Raw genomic sequence first — 17167 nt, 5'->3', positions numbered from 1 at the left:
TCCCTTCCAACCTCAGAAATTCTGTGATTCTGTGACCTGATCTCTGTAAGGTTACTTTGGTTCGCATTTCTTGCTCTCCAGTTCCAAATATTTCAGCTCAAGAATCCTTATGCAATAGGAGTAAAAAGCTGCATTTAAAATAGTAAACCAGAAGCTTGTTTATGGGCCAGAAAATCTGATGGGCTGATCTGAGCCAGGCATTCAGGTTTGCTGAAGGCGTTTGCTTACGTGACTAGACTGCCCTTATGCAGGTCATTGGGTTTGTCCCCAAATTTCACGGCATATTTCAGGGTTTCCAGTGTCCATTCCTGCACACTTGAAGGACTCTGGGGCAATCAGTCCAACTAAATGCTGTGCTCAGATTTGTTTTCCTTGCTGACTTTGTGAAACGGCCGGCCACCTCACGTGCAACCAGGGGTTGCCTAACAGCAGGCAAAGAGACCAGATTCAGCTGGAGTCAGTGCTGTGCCACACTCCAACTTACTTTGCTTCCCTCTCCAAAAACCGCACTTCTACCTAGACTCTCCTCTTCTTTATCCTTTACAATGATCACCTTTATTTGGATGCAGAAAAATATACTGCCTCCCTCCATCAATATCCTTCTGGGAAGCGGTGAGAAAAGGATAACAGGAAAAGGAAGATGCAGTCTTGTATATCTGCTACTCTGCTCCCCCCCCTTCCTGATTTCTTCGCAAGGATTAAACGTTTCCAATCCCTTTTTAATAACCTTAGACTGATGGAGAGGTATGTAAAAACATACGCCACAAAAATGTCTTGGCGCAGTAACTAGAAGGCGGACAGCGTACAAGCTGTATTTGATTACTCAGCAAAGCCATCTGAGTGCTTTAAAACCTGCAATCCGGGTGTATTTCTATGACTGCTTGTGCCTATTCCTCATGCTGAGCTACTCCATTACATTTTGTATTACTGGTTTCTACCTAACACTTGTGCTGTTTATTTTGCCCCATTTTATAGCAACTGTGAAGGTTTGGGGTTGCTGGATTTAATTAGGAAGCATTATGCTAATTTCTTGTCCCACTAAATATAAAATAGATGAATCATTTTCTACTGCCATGTTACAGTCCACAGTCCTATAATGCTGTCAAGATTTCTCCTATCAGAAAAAGAGCACAGGCTAGCTCTGAAGGAAACTCGGGCTTACAACAATCGCTTCCCAGCCTTCATGCTAAGAAACTGGTTAAGTTGAGATAAAGCCATAGTAATCAGTATCAAATTAAGGGCAATCTTTTATCTTAATACAAACAAGAGAACACAGTGTACAGAATAACAGAAAAATATACATCTTCAGCCATATAAAACACACAAAAGCTTTCCTGTAGCAATAGTATTTTGTAGCTGACAGTCGGTTGTTAGCTTTTCAGGTAATTCCACACTACTAAACAGGGGAAAACAAAGAGCTGCTTTTTTCATAGGAAATTGCTCGGTATTGTTACCTTTATGCCATCAATACATTCCTTGAAGCTGCAACTCTGCTAACACTTAAGCACCCACGTAACCTTATGCCTGAGATAGTTCCACCAAAAGTAGAGGCTACTCTACGCATAGCCAGTCCTACCACTCAAAGGTGTGCCGATACAGATATGCTGATCAGCAGTGTGAAAAAATGGTATAGACACAGTTATGCCATCAATTACTATTATTATTTAAATTGATCAGTCAATGCTTGTCATTCAGGAAGGCGGTTTACCAATCCAGGAAAGAAAAACATGCCCTCTGTATAAGCTATAGCCACATTGATGAGGCTCCGCAAACACCACTGCATTGGCAGAAGCTGCCTGAGTGTGGGCAAGCCCTAATACGTAGGCAACTCGGAGAAGTTAAAACTTCTCACTTAATTAAAAAAGTCAATATGAAGCTAGAAAGTCAGTAGCAAATTACTTTAAATAACTGATCTTTTCATTAATGGAAATACAAGTAAGATTTAGTTTAAGGTTTAGGTCACGATGACAAACTATAGGGAGCATTGGGGGTGTATATCTGTACAGAGGGGTGTCTTTCCCCCTTGCAGCTATTTATATCTCTGAGTAAAGGTTAAGGTTAGAAATTTGATAAGACAGTTGTTTATTTTTCTATGGAGACTAACAGTCCTGGGGTTAGGATTTAATAACCATTCTTCCACTTTAAAAATGATTCTTTAACAAATAGCAGTAGCTCATTGCAATTTTCAGTTGTACAAAATGACATATTTTCTATGTTACTATCAAAATATTCTGCATAACATTAATCTCTGTGCAGTTATTAACATATGTACAGAACAGTGTTTCCCAATAGAAATCAGTATGCTCCTTGCTGATCCATTTTGCCCTAGATTTACCAAAACCAACCCCAAAATTAATCATATTAATAGTATAAAACCTCAGGAGAGATAACGGAGTGACGGTTTCTTTCCCAGCAGCAAATGAGTAAAGGAACTCCTTTGAGTTAAAGTCTCGCCGAGCCTTCACTTTAACCTGCGGTGGTGAATCCAGACGAGCCAGGAACATGGCAGGGTTTCCTGACGCAGTATGCTAAGTACACAGAAGCAGAGGAATGTAAACAGACAGAAGGCACGTGAAAGGCCCCGATCCCTCCTCCGTCTGGCAGAAGCAAGGATTTCACAGTTCGGTCATCAGCAGTCTTTTCATCATCTTCTCTCTCTCAAGTTCACGCCTCAGGGTCTCAGCGCTGTGTAATTAATGCACAAACAACCAATTACGGGAAAAACAATAAGTCTCATATTTCAATTTAAAATAATTAACATTTTGAGAATATCACTGGAGGGGAGAAAAGGTCAGGCTTGACTCAGTGAAAAGGCTGATGACTGATGTTTGATTCAAAACCAGGTATCATCTGATATTTTTGAACAGTGAACAGAAGCAAGAAAAAAAGGACGTAAAAAGACCCACATGGCAAAACAGTTTATGTTTTAATCTCATCCCCATTAAAGGCTACTGACTCTAAAGAAAGCTGGACTAGGACTCTAAAAATAAATAATAAAAGAAAAGCTAAAGTAAATAAGGCCACAAAAGATTGGCAATACAGCTTTCTGCTCCTCAGTGTGGTTTGATATTGGGGAAAACCTGTATATACTGAGTTTGCTGCAGTCCTACTTCACGTGTGCATGGGTGTAAGGGAAGCAGAGCCTGAGACTCCTGGCTCTGCCAGACTGAACTGCTCCAGAGTCCGCAGGCTCGGCGTGCCGGGAACAACCTGGGTTTGGGAGCCCATTGCCCAATATATACTTCTTACTTCAAGGTAAGCCTAGGACTTTTGTGCTCCAAAGTACTGAGTATATCCCCTCCTTCATTTCTGTTCAGTAAATTATCAGCTTGGGAAATTCAGCTCTGAATAAATCCTAGAGAAGGAGCCAGCATGCAAAACCAGTAGGATGGAAGACTAGAAAAGGGAATGCAGGCCGCCTGTGGAAAGATGGGATGGCTTGTTGTTTCTCCAAGAAACTACATGAAATGTAACGGCAGCTTGACATTACTTAAAAAAAAAAAAGAAAAAAAAAAGAGAGAGAGAGAGAAAGAAAAGGAAAAAAGAAAGAAAACCAGAGCCTGATTTTCATTTAGAAGAGTAGATATTTCTCAACCCCAGCTTTTCCCCCTAGACATTTAATTTCAAAAGACAAATTGCAACAGCAATTATTAAAAGAAAACCTTTGTGGTTCAAGGAAAACGACTTGCCTGAGGAAAAACTGCACAGCCTTTTCTCTCCAGGCCATCGGCCAGGGAGATGGTACACTTGGTCTTTAGTAAAGAAAAAATGCTGGCTGCAGCAGTTAATTAAGATAGATTTTCCCTCAGAAGAAAAATAAGGCATGGATATATTTCTTTACTTTACTCATGATTACCCACCAAACAGCAACTGAAAATGTTTTGGCATCTGGGGAAACAGCGCTTTAGAAAGAAAGTAATTTTTTCCTACTGCAATTATGGTAGAAAAAGAGAAATCAAGCTGATTCCTTTAATGCACAGAGCATCATAGCATTTCTGTGAAAGAACCGCACAGTACCTGTCTGCCAGTGAAATAGGTTTGTGTGATGGATATACTGTCTGCACTGCTGGGGTTGGCAAAGTCTCTGCCAAAGATCTCAGTACGGGCGATGGAGTCATCGGCGATATCTTAGGAGATGACTGCACGGCACAACATGGTAATTTGCTGTCTGTAAATTCTGCCTACAAAAAATGCATACAGACACAAAAAGAAAAAAGTGTAGATTAGCTTCTGCTCCTCTTGCCTATTTTCATTATCCTGCTCATTGCCAAACACTCAGTAAGAGCAACTAACAGACAGAATAAGCTGGAGGCTGTAGCTACAGTTGCCGAGTGCAACCCCTGTAGATGCTGAGCAGCCAGTTGTTTTGACAGCACTTTAACAGCCATGCCCAAGTGACAAGTCTGACTGTAACGTGCACTACATGAGATCAAACTCTATGTGCAGGTCTGACAGCATTCCCATGATAAGACGTATCCCGTCTGGAGAACACCACTTATCATCACTGCATTTCCTCTAAATGCAATAAAGTGAGCTGACCCAAAGAGTTTTCTAATGACAGGCAATGTTAAGCCAATACTGGCTGTGCTGGTTTAAGACAAACAGAAAGATCCCTGAAAATAAAATAGCCCTGATCTACTTTTTGGCACTGGACTATTTCTAATGCCAAATCACAGTGGCTCATGCCTGTGGTGCATGCATGATCCTGAGCTGGGAAGAATGCTGCGGTTTGCCAGTGTTTCAGCACGATTAGGACAGGTTCATACTGGTATCAGCCTCATTCTTTACCACTTTTTCTTCTGAATGTGGTTCAGACTTCACAGCAGGGAGGAAGAAAAGTCACTATCATCAGGGAGCATGTGATATTTATGCAGCAATTTGAATAGCAGTTATTTTTCTTTTTTTTAAATTATTTCTCAAATTCTGCAAGCCACATAGAATTAACACTACAAACATAAACAAATTGGTTTAATCAGTGGGAGAATTGCTTGAGCCCAGGCAGGAACGGCTGCTTTAGGTTTGCTTGGCTATTGTTGCTTTTCTTAAAATGTTCCTGCTCATGTTTTAACTAAAAGCATCTCATAGGCTCTGAACCAACCTCTGAAGAAAAAGGATTTCCTATACATTCATGAAATTAGTCAAATGAAAATGTAAAACAAGCTAAAGGAACTCTCCCTCTCCAACCCTGGCCAATTATTTGTGTAAACACTGGCTAATGCAACCTGTTCAATCTTCTCTCTTGTTTAAAACTCAGCCTTAGAGGCTACACGGAAAGTAAGCCTGGCGCTCCTCGTATAGGATCTCCCGTTTCTGAGCGCTGCCAGCTCTGATTTTACTGCATGAGAAGGTGGCACTGCTCTGCAAGCTGATGTCAAGTCTCCCAGCCTTGCTTAAGTCAACAGAGCTCTGACAAATTACACTTGCTCAAGATTTGCCCTGTGTCTTCAAGTGTGTTTACTCTAGATAATGGTTCTGCTGTCTATATCCAAAGCATCTTTTTATATGCATCTGTTTGCACAGAATGTTTGGACCAAATATTTAACTGGTCTAAACAGATATAATTTCATTAACTTAATAAATCTATGTGACTTACACCAGATGAGAATATGACATTGAGCCTGCTGCTTCTTTACAGAAATCTCTGCAGTTCTGAGGGGTTCCTGGCATGAACTTTCCTTTTAACTATTCTAATTAACTACGTTCTGCAGTTTTTTCTCTGATAAAATCAATACAACCTTATGTACACCACAAAACTAGGAGCCTTATACAGAAGGTAAAGCCTTCAAAACTTCACCATTTATAACTTTTTCTCCTCTTAATAAAATCTCAGTGTTTTGCTCCAAGCAAAGAAAATGTGAAGGGTAAGCAAAGAAAAGGAAAACAAAGAAACAAACAAAAAAAAAAACAAGGAAAAGGAGCCACAAATGTTTGTAGCATATGGGACTGTGTGTGCCTGGAGAAGGTTCAGAGTTAGATCTGCCTGCAGGACCTATAGCCTTGACCTAGAGCTCTCCCATGCAGCAGCCGGCAGCAGTTTAGCTGTCTGCAAACCCCTGACGGAGCCTGTACACTGAAGTGAACTGAAACGTTGCTGGGGAGAGGCACTGTCCTTCGTGCTGGGATGGAGGACCATGAAGCAGGACCACAGCGTAATTTACCTTCCTAATTGTTCTCCCATCTTCACAAAATCCTCCAGTAGCTGCTGGTTCACTAAAGGCATTTGTATATAACTCACTTAAAGGAATATATGAAATTATATCATGGACCACACACACCATTTGTTTTTTATTGTAATGGTATTTTAAATATTTGTGATCTGGATTTCCCTACTCTCCCTTCCTCAGGGAAACAGGGGTCTATGTGGAGAAAAGAGGATTTTGGAAAGACTAGTCCTTTATATAACTTTATATAACCGCTTAACAAACTTTGCTTTTCTTCCCCTGACGGAGCATACACAAAATCCCAACATTTGAATTTGCCATGAAACAAAGCCTTTTTTCACTAGATGGAAATATTTGTGGGGTATCATATCTGGCTTCTGTTTATATTTCAAAGTTTTATGGATCCCCAATTAAAAAAATTTCTTATATAGCCTTCCTAAATTTTGCTTTCATCATAACTGTCATAGGCAGAAAAATAATTTTCTGACAATCACTACTAATTAGTTGGAAATTATTCTGTGCATATCTTTTTGCTTACTGTAAAGTAGGCTATGAAGGACATAAATGTTGTAACATTGGTTGAGCTTTCACCACAATGGTACTATCCAAACTTGGATGACTTACTGAAAAGTTTCTGTGACATATTTCCATATATTTTTTAATACATCTAATTAGGGCTCAACACTGGCACTGACACAGCATTAAGAGCCTAACTAACTCTGGCTTTACAATACATATTTGGAGAAAAACATTTAGATCATACGTCAAGATGATCAGGTTTATTGTGAAAGAAAAGCCTCTTTCTTTAATTAATTAAGGGCAGACAGTCATTGTACATGTCCCAACAGGGACTGGAGTTACTTATCTCTGATTATATGCCAGAAAAACAGATTGTTGCTACCAGTAAAAGTTAAGGTTAAAGTCTGAATTGCTTCATTTTGTGAATGTAATTTAAGAACTATAAATTAGCTACTGTGGTTTATAATTATAATCAAAGAATGTTTCTTGTAGGACAGAATCACTTCTCATGTTGGAAAGGACAGAGAGGGCTACAGCCAGAGTCCCACTTCTGTGAAAGTTTAACAAGAACTGAACTCCAATGTTTGATTCAGATTATTAGGTAAACATGGGAATTATACAAGGATGCCACTGTAGTCATCAACACAGTAACTAAAATTCTTCCTTAAAATTCAGATGTGATTTCAATGAAAATCAGGCCCTTTTTGTGATGGCACAACAGGCAGTTTCTGGCAGGATGTCAGGCAGTTGTTAGACAAAGGACTAAGTCCTCCCCGCTCCCTTGCTGCTCCGTTGGAAAGACTCTGTGGAGCTTCACAAGTGTCCCCTACACAGCTGAACTGAACACCATTTTGGGCCTGACTACATTAACAGTCAGTCTTGACTCTTAGTCCCCTGTCTAGTAAGCAGCAACGTCTGAATGCAGGCAAATTAATTGATTTGTACAATGGGAATATGTAACAGATTTGCACCCTAAATCCTACTTGGAATGTATCTTTTTGAGGACTCTTTAAAGCATAACTTTCTGACACTGTTAAAAAAAAAATCACTTGGAATTGTGTTAAATACACAGTTCTTTAGTTGCATGTTCTACTTACAGAAAACTGTGGTACTGTTGTAAAAGGATCGAAAAAAGGATTAGATGTATCAGCAGGGAATGTCTTTATCTTTAAAAAAGATAAAGAAAAAGATGTTACTTTCAGAGCATAAAAATGGAAAAGAAAAAAAAAGCAGCAAAGCATTGCAACTACAGTGACACATCCAACAAATTAGAATGGTTCGGCAGTGCTTGGACCAGACCAAAAAAGACCCCTCCAAAAAGGCATACAGCAACCAGATGGTGAATAGTCAAAGGATAAATAGGAAGACTTGATAAATTAATTTTACCCATGTAATTAAATCTGTTGTGCAGATTCTGAGCTGATTGCATGCAATATATCTTCCAAATCTGTAAACAGTCATTGAGTCATTACGTGTTGCCTTCAGTGAACACTGTACATTTTAGAATATGTAATATAAAGTGCAGGAGCAACTTATGCAGTGCAGGAACTTCAGCTAAAGAACTTGTGCTTTATGTATTTCAGACTTCCAAATTTTCAGTTACACGGTTGCTGCCAAGGACAAAACATCACATAAGATGGGATTGAAATAAAACCCTATATAAAAAAAAAAAGCACAAACAACTGTTTGTTTCAGGCAGCTAATAGGAATGGTGAGTACGCCTGTATCAAGTGGTGGACTGTAGATAAAGGATTATCTCGGGAGGTTTTAATTAAAGGAGCCTGGAGCTGCCAGGTTAGAGAGCAGCGTGCCCTTGTGCTGAGAAGCCTGACATCTCCCAGGGCTCATCTTATCATTGGTGCCACCAAGCCTTGCTGGAAAGCACTTCTGCCCTTAAAATAATTTCAGACATGAAGTGAGATAAAAGAAATAGAAAAGGCAGCAACAATCGCTGCCTCTTTTCATAGTGAATGATACATTTTTCATGATTTTCCTCTCTAGAGTGCAGACATTCAATCATTCATTCAGAGAGAGGACAAAATATCAAATAAGGGTATCAATTTTGAACTGCACTTCATGCTTCCCACTTGGAAAACACACATTCCACTGTAAAGGTGTGTTTTTCACTTTATTACAGAAGCTGCTGTGCATTTGTTTATTATGCATGGCTTCAAACAGAATTCACTAACTATAGCTATATAACTTTTGCTTAATAATGCACAAAACTGCCCCCAAGATCCTGACACATTGTAGGCCAAAGCAACACCTGAAATTATGAGGTCAAATATAATTAAGTAAATGTATGTTTATTTTGTAAACAAAACAACAGAAACATATTTGCCTTTGAAAGATGCCAAGGGAAATTAACAGCCATCTGCAGGCCAACTTCTGCAAATGTGTGGAACTGATCTGGGAATTAACAGTCAGGCTTCTTACCCTAAGAAGCAGGAATGGCAAAAATGCAGCTGAGCATGTCAGTACCTTCTTAGCAGAACAGAGGTGGCTGCAGGTTGGTTACATAGGTGCAAAAGAACAAACAACTGTGCAAGGGAGCAACTCTTTTAAATCACAGATTTCTAGGTAAACATATTAAAGAAAATTTCACACTTCTTTTATAGTCCTATATTCACGTCTGTTAGCAAAATGTGTGTGTATATATATATATATATATATATACACACTATACTGCTAATTGAACCTACTCATTAGATACAAGCAGGAGGTCCTAGCAAGTTTGTTACATTATGTCCTACTCAGAGCCAAATCTGTCAGTACAAAACATGGACAGCTATAGTGTGTCTTGGTCTTTTGAGAGGCAGTAAATACCCAGGAGCCCAAGTTGCCATTCTCAGGTTATGCAGGGTTTACAGTACAATATCAGAGAATAAAATACAAGTGTGCTCTATTATAATCACAATCCTTTAGCCAAAGGCAAAGCAAACACAGAGATGTGAATTTGGTTGCTCATATGCAGTTCGATATGCTACACCAAAAATCCCTCTAATTTTGCAGGTTGACCTAATTAAGGAAGTGAAGCAGAATTACTGAATGCAGAAAGCAGAAATGAAGCAGAATGATATTCAAGAGCCCACTGAGAGTTGAGACCAGAGGCACATAAGGAAAGCTGGCCCCGATCATGCGCTGAGGCACACAGCAATGCCGAATACTCTCTCGCAAAATCAGCTACTGCAATCTGCGGATGTGGTTGAAAACAGCCTACATACCAAACGCAGCAAAAAGCAGTTAATCTGGTTTAGTTCTCAGCACAAATGCCTCTCTTTGGGAGTTGTACTTATTTAATCTCAGAAAAAAGACAATCCCAACAAACAAAAGGCTCTGTAGGTTCTAAACCACCAATTTCCGGCATTTTAATGAAACTGAAAGCAGAAATTAAGGAACACAGGAAAAAAAATAGGAGAAAAACATAGGATTTAAGAATGAGAAACAGAAAGAATTCTGCTCAGCTTTTAGGGTTTATTCTTTCTTTTTCTCATCTTTTTTTCCTTCTGAGCAGAGGCTGGCATTACTCAAAGGGCAGAACACAGGTTATTGGTTTGCCTTGCCAGGGCCTTGCTAAGAATGCTGCTGCCAGCTCCCACACGCGGAGCAAAGAGATAACACTACTGTTGTCTCCTTGGCATTGGCGAGAGGTGCTCATCTATTAATAGTTTGGTTCTTTCGGCTGCGAAATAGGTACAATGTCCTAATTCACACAGTAGCACAAAAATCCACATATCTGAGAACACTTTTCAAACTGAGGATATGTAGGATGAGGACAGTAACATGGAAAGCAGCAGTTAAGCAACTGGCTTATGTGATACTGTATATGGAAATCTGAATGACCTTGTTACCCAGGAAAATACTTTGACTTCTCTGTTCTGCACATCCATCAATCTGGCAGCACGCTGACCACAGCAGCAGTTGCCAGCACCTGGGAGGAGGAAAAATCCCCTGCACTTTCCCACCCCACCACACAAGAAAATCAGCATCATGTGTGAGACTTTTTCTGACCCTTGTCTTGGGGTTGAATTTATTATTTGGAGTCAAAACTCTCAGAGTAGCTCAGAAAGCAAAACAACTCCCTGATCAGAACAGGACGCTAGACCTTAATGTTGCACCCTCCCCACGCAACACAGTGCCTCTCTCCATGCTCTAGAAAAAGACCATGCCATAACTTTTACATTTCACCTGACTCATACGGCAGAAAATAGTCTAAACTTTTCCTGGTTGTTGACTGTGTTGCAGCAGTGTGTGTTGAAAGATGTCACCTGGAGATTGAAAAAGGAAGAAGAGCAAAGCCATCTCCACTGCTTCCAGGAAAGCTACTGCTCCTCCAACCTTGAAGACCTTCAGCAGTTTCCAGGCTTCACCTGGGATTAAGAGTATGAGGCGATGAAGGTGGGGGAAGAGGAAGTGGGCAGCTCTGTGTGCTGGACAGCAACAAGAGGACAGAGCTGGGCTCTGGCTAACAGCATAGATAGGCTCTTAAGTGTGAAACATGATTTTAAGGACAGTTGCTCTCTCTGCAGGAGAGAAAATAGTCTTGCAGCCTAGGTCACAACTGTAAAACATGCTCTAAAGCAGGTCCCATAGATAGCTGTCACGTTGCAGCGGTGAAAGTGGAGCGAGCGTGTCCTGCGTTCCAGCCGCTCATCTCACGCACCGATGACTTGTTTCTCAACCTCAGACGCTCCTTGCTTGAAAGGTCAGAGTGCATTACCATAGCAGAACTATCTATATCCTCATCTAGAATATTTAGCTTGGCAAGCTGAGAATTTACTACACTTGAAAGAACCCTTGGCTCTTAACAAAAAGAAAAAAAAAGGAAAGAAGAATAATATCGAACCGATTAGCACAGTCTCAGGAGAAGTCTAGTAGTCTAGTAATCTTTAAGGAGAATAATCAAATAATCTGAAAACATTCCATATAGCAAAATAGCCACATTGCTTTTGTGGGAAAATGAGTGAACTGTTATTCCCCTATGGATAATTTTCTGCTAGTATGTAAAGATTCTTGTTGCATTATTAGCTGCCTCTTGGGGTAACGTATTTTGCAGGTATCTTTGCCACAACCAGAAAGAATTAACAGCACTAATTTTCCTCGCTGTTTATACTGTAAGGAAGAATGAAGGAAGGTGAAGGAAAAAAGAGGACGACAGGAGAAGTCTTCCCTTTTTCTTTGCATTTGTGCAAAAAGTTCTTTTGAATAGAATTTAAAATCTCAGTACAAAGGATTTAACTTTCTTGAAACATCTTTTAGATGGGTAGGAGAAAAAAACTGTTATGTTCTCATAAAGCAGAAGTGGGGAGAAGCCAAAAATGAGTATTCCCACCTGAAATAAAAGCAGCAGGAGACTTGTGGAAAATGAGTCAATAGCTGGAATGTGCTAATTGGGATGAAATTAGCTATTTTTGGTATTTCTATCAGAAGGGAATATTACAAATGTCCTGGCTGTGACAAAATTTCCACTTTCAGGAGCAATGGGCTTATTTCTGATATGTTTGCCTACACTTAAAAGTATAGGAAAAAACTGGGTACCCAGTATGTCCACTGCCCTGCCATAATGTTCTTTATAAACACAGCTCTCGGTATACACATATAGCCAGAGGAATATTCTATGGTGCTTTAATTAAAAATACACGCTTTAAGTTGAATATTGTCACATCCACACAGGACAGAGACTTGTTTCTACAGGTCAAACTAGAAAAGTTCAGCATCCTAAACTACTGGACTACACTGTATCAGCATTTCCCAGTCTTGATGTGCGGTATGACTTCATATGAATTATCCATTAGACCTGCTTTCCAAAACTAGTGATTGGGTTTTGTCCTCTGCAATTTTTCACTAAAAGTCTTGGCCATCATACAGTTTCAGTGGATGGAAATGTAAAAACAAAGAGTATCTGGTCTTTTCCACCATGCAATATTCCAATGGCCACAAAATTATTTTAAGGGGAAGCAGTTCCTGGCTCCAGTGATCATTTAGGTGAAGCCAACCCCAGTTCACTCCCTTCATGTGTGGCAACAAAGTGATGTGACAGGTAGGCATGCATAAGCACTTTCTGGATGCTTGAGGCAAAACCAGACCAAAGCAGTGCAGGTCAACAAACTTGTAACAGGATGGAGACATAAATTAGCACTACTAGCAACTACCATTGGCTCTCTCAGACTTGGAAAAGGCTGTGTGACCCGAACGCCCTGATGAACCAAACTTGGTGTGAACCCATGTGCACTGCATCCCAGGTTATCTTCTTTTCGAGGAACACAGGATTCTTTCCACTTGTTGAAACAGTATCAATATGTCAGTGTCAGCAGACAGTTTTAAGTCGCATGCACAAGAAAGTGGCAGTTTTGCAGAAACGTATCATTGAAAACACCCTAAGGCACCAACTGTGAAGTTCTTGAAGAGGATGCGTTTCTGTGCTAGCTGCCAAGCCGGGTAAATACTGTTTGTACAGAATTGCCCAGCCTACTGCCATTCCCTGTGTGGAGATAACGTAGTGAAATGTCCCTCCTAGATCTGTCTGATCTTCAGGTCTCCCTCGCTCATCTCCCAAAAAACTGGCAGGAACTGGAGTTCAAGGAAACACTTAAAACAACACTCATTGACACCTAAACACCAGCGTCAGTGAATCCAACTGTTTGACTCATCTGGCTTATCAGTTTGGCCCAGGTTTCCACAGGAATGAGGGACTACAATAAAGAGTCCCCCTTCCCACAGGAACCACATAACTCCTTTTGGTAAACTGAGAAAGCTCCCTCTTGAGAGCCACGTTCAGTCCACAGAGGTGTCCACCAGTGTCCTTGCTAAGCCAGGCTCCCTTAGACTCCTCTCAGATAATGAGCTTGCCGTTGCTTTGCTCTCCTCAGTACTCCAGCCCTTCTCTGGCCTTGCTCCAGTCAAAGTCCATCTGTCTCAGAGCACACCCAGCAGCATACACCACACTTCTGAGGTCTCACTTGTGTGATAGGACTAATATGCTCCTCTCCATCAGACATTCCCCTCCATCTCAGAGTCACTGAGCACACCTCTTCTTAACACAGAGGCAGTATCAGAAGATGGCTATGTGGCTCCTTGGCTGTGCTGCAGCGATCTTTGGTTGCAAATGGGTGTTCAAGGGAGTTCACTGGGGCAATGTGCAAGCCTCTGCTGAAGTTTGGCTTTGCTGCAGCCATAGCATGAAACAGATACTTAATGTATAGTAGTTCATGGCTACAGTATAAGCCATACACTGTTTGCAAGCAGTGGCTCCTAAACACAGTGGTTAAAACACCTAGGATAAAACCCTGAATCTTCATGCCAACTTTTATACTAATTTGCAAGGGCAGCTTTGCAAATCATATTGATGCTAGTACCCCTGTTATGCTGCCCTGTTGATCTTTGCCCTAAGGATTGTAGTTATGGGTGTAGATATGTAGCTAGCAAAGCGATTCCAGAGGCATTTGTGGGGTAATAACACTGTCGCTAAGTCAGCACAGCATCTGCACAGCACATCAGAAAGGAACACATTTCCTGGCTCAGGTTTACAATGTAACTTTGCCTTGAGACTGTTTAGGAGAAGACATTTCACTCTTCAAAAGAATACACAGTAGGGACAATTCAGATGTGATAAAACCAAGTCAGTGGCCATGCTCTCACAGTCTTCAGGATTTTATTTCGCTGATGCCATGAAGGCGAGCAAGTTTAAGTGGGACATAACCTCAGCATGGACTGTCAGCCCAGTCATCATCCCCTCAAGAAAATGTGGCAAGGCAAAATGATGTCACAGTCCTGATGCGTTGGCTAAAATACAGACTAAGGATTGTGGCACTTGCTTGGTCTTTGTTTAAAATGCATAAATGAAACAAACAAAAAGCAGCAGGTGTATTGGCTGGGTATATTTTTCCTCCAACACTGGTGCAGAATAAATCAGTTGTATTGCTAGGACAGCTAATGCAAAGTTACCTTTTTTTCCCCTTTGTCTTTACCAATGACAAAATCAACAGCGTTCACGTGCCAGGTGCCTAGACTGCATGCACAGCCAAGAAAATCAAGTGGCATCTTCTGCAGATGGAGGCTGTTGTCACAGAAGAAAGTCACTAAAGATGGACAACACGAAGAGGAGGAAATGAGTACTGTGATTCCTGACAGATGAGAGTGCCCCAGGTAAGCCATATATTCACAATCTAACTGCCAGCAAATGGCCAGCAGACTGTACATGCATTTTGTATCAGAAGAAAACTCACTGCTAGCCACATCTGATTATTTCTAAGCATAGACACTGACTGCTCATCATCCAATAACTGGTAGCTCACCATGCCTTATTAACACAGAGACTTCAAACTCAGGGACGTTTGTACAAAGGCTGATGAATAACTGCGTAACAAACATGCACTTTTTCAAAAGCACTGGGATCACATTCCTTTACTGGAAAGTTATGACAGACTGACGCAAACAGTGCACTGCCTGACCCTTGCCCAACACAAACAAATAGTTTGGCTTTCTACTGTAAGCGGTCTCTGCTTGCATAAAATCAAGAGCTGCCCGAAAAACCTTAAGTGTCCAGAAACTCAAACCAGTCTTGGTCTCCTTGGATGTCAGGATAGTAAAATTACTTTACATTAATTTGCTGTCCTATTTTTCTGGGCTATTGAGCTCTGTCAAAATCCCCAGGAGTTTATACCATTCCCTATTCTACAGAAAAAGAACAATGCATGCAGAATCAAGTTAGTGGTGGTACAGGAAAAGTGCTAAAATGATGATCTGGTATACTGCTTTTATACCCCTATCCAAAAGCAAACTTAAGCATATGTTCAGCCTCAGCATGTGACTAGCCCCAGTGACTACTGCAGCCTTAATCCACACATGTGCCTAAATGTTGTGACCCTTCATGGACTCAGACCCACTGAAGTACATATAGGAGCGGTGACTGCTGCACTGTGCTGTAGCCTGCAACTCTTGCTACTCCAGATGTCTGCTCTGAATTAAACCTCTACATGACCATAATCTGACTCCATCATAATAGGTCAGACCATATTTATCACCCTTTCTAACATGAATCCTGGAAACAGAGCCCTGCTTCTTTACATGCAGTGAATACACAACCACTTGATCCTACCAGTGAGATCAACTTGATCAGAATCTAAAAGTCTGTAAGGAACAAGGTTGTGTTTGGCTTAAGATTCATGCACAAACAAATTCAGTCTTGTCTCTTGTCTACAACTTTTGTGATAAATGTTACATGTAAAAACCTGTTTATTCATAACCTCATGCCGCTGGCTATGGAATCATTAAAATTGCCAGCAGAAGGGGTGCTCTGTCTTTTCTGTAAGCAAAATCTCAGGGCAAGTGTCCAAACACAACAGCTCGTTAGGCACGTGCATTTACAAATTCAAACATTTGCATGTTAATACTCTGCCAGTTCAGTGCCATGAAGCTCATCAGATGCCTCTGTGTCTGTTGAGCCCCTCATTAAAGCAGCCTAGAGTCAAAGTAAATGTATTTTTCATTTTCTCTGGGCTTGTTTCCATCCCTTCATGAACAGATTGGGACGTTACCTTAACAGCCAGCCTCCCTGTCTGAGACACTGTACTCAGGAATGCACCACAGCTAAAGAGATTAGTCCCAGCTGAGGGATAATCTCAATCGATGAGGGCTATTAGCACATAGCTCATTCTCACCCATCCTTAATTACAGCAGAAATTTCTCCTTTGGACTGAGAGGAAAAGTACAGGCCCAGAAAAAGCACCGATGTGAAATGCCAGAAGGCTGCTTTTTCATTTAGGCAGAAATCTGCTTCCCCATACTTCGTTTATTGGGCAAAGGATGCAGGGGATCCATTATTAAAGACATCTCTGAAAGTGACTGAAGACGATCACGCTGCAGTGAATGAGGACGGAAAAGGGAAATGGGAGTGAGGCCAAATGATGACTGTCCTGTCGCTCAAGCTCTGTTGGGGCACATCTTCAGGGAAAGAAATACATTGCGAGTAAAATGCCACCGGCAGCTGCTGGTTGCCAGTCGGTGACTTCCAGCCCGTCCCAGCAGCAGGTGAGCCAAACTAGGAGCTGGGCATTTCCTGCAAGGCACACTTCCAGCACTGCTGCCTCCAAGGCCTCTTCCCAGCACCACCCATTTTGTGATGGAGAGGTCAAAATACGCCTTCCTCTGGCAAGCTCTGCTGATGTTATAGGCCCTGGGAAGATTATAGCAAACTCGTTCAATTCAGAAAAGCTTTGAAGCCAGTCTAAATTGCACAAGGAGCAGAAGCCCGCCCTGCCAGCCTCAGAGATGGGGAACACAGAGGGGGTGTAAAGCAATGATTTTACCTTTCTCCCCAGGAGCCCTAGAATAGCTGAGAGTTAGGACCTGGACTACCCTATTTTCTTGATTTGTTTTGTTTTTTGTTTGGGTTTTTTTTTTGTTTTGTTTTTTGTTTTTTGGTAATCCTGTGTCTCTTGCTTTCAAAATATGCTCTCTGTGAACATGGGAACTCACTGTTCTTGAAG

At 41.1% G+C, this 17167-nt stretch overlaps 1 protein-coding gene across 1 annotated transcript in view; it reads right to left on the bottom strand.

Annotated features, from left to right (window-relative positions):
* Positions 1 to 1234: 1234 nt before the first annotated feature.
* The window catches only part of EPB41L4B (erythrocyte membrane protein band 4.1 like 4B), a 180192-nt gene continuing 164259 nt past the window's right edge, over positions 1235 to 17167 (bottom strand). The window contains exons 23-25 of the mRNA XM_067291164.1: positions 7778 to 7846; positions 4018 to 4181; positions 1235 to 2685 (exon numbers count right to left, since the gene is read on the bottom strand). Of these exons, the coding sequence (XP_067147265.1) occupies positions 2616 to 2685; positions 4018 to 4181; positions 7778 to 7846 (303 nt within the window). The 3' untranslated portion in view covers positions 1235 to 2615. The remainder of the gene's footprint in view (positions 2686 to 4017; positions 4182 to 7777; positions 7847 to 17167) is intronic.

The sequence above is a fragment of the Apteryx mantelli genome, chromosome 2 (assembly GCF_036417845.1).
Source record: "Apteryx mantelli isolate bAptMan1 chromosome 2, bAptMan1.hap1, whole genome shotgun sequence".
Taxonomy (NCBI): domain Eukaryota; kingdom Metazoa; phylum Chordata; class Aves; order Apterygiformes; family Apterygidae; genus Apteryx; species Apteryx mantelli.
This window is presented reverse-complemented; position numbering and strand designations above follow the sequence as displayed.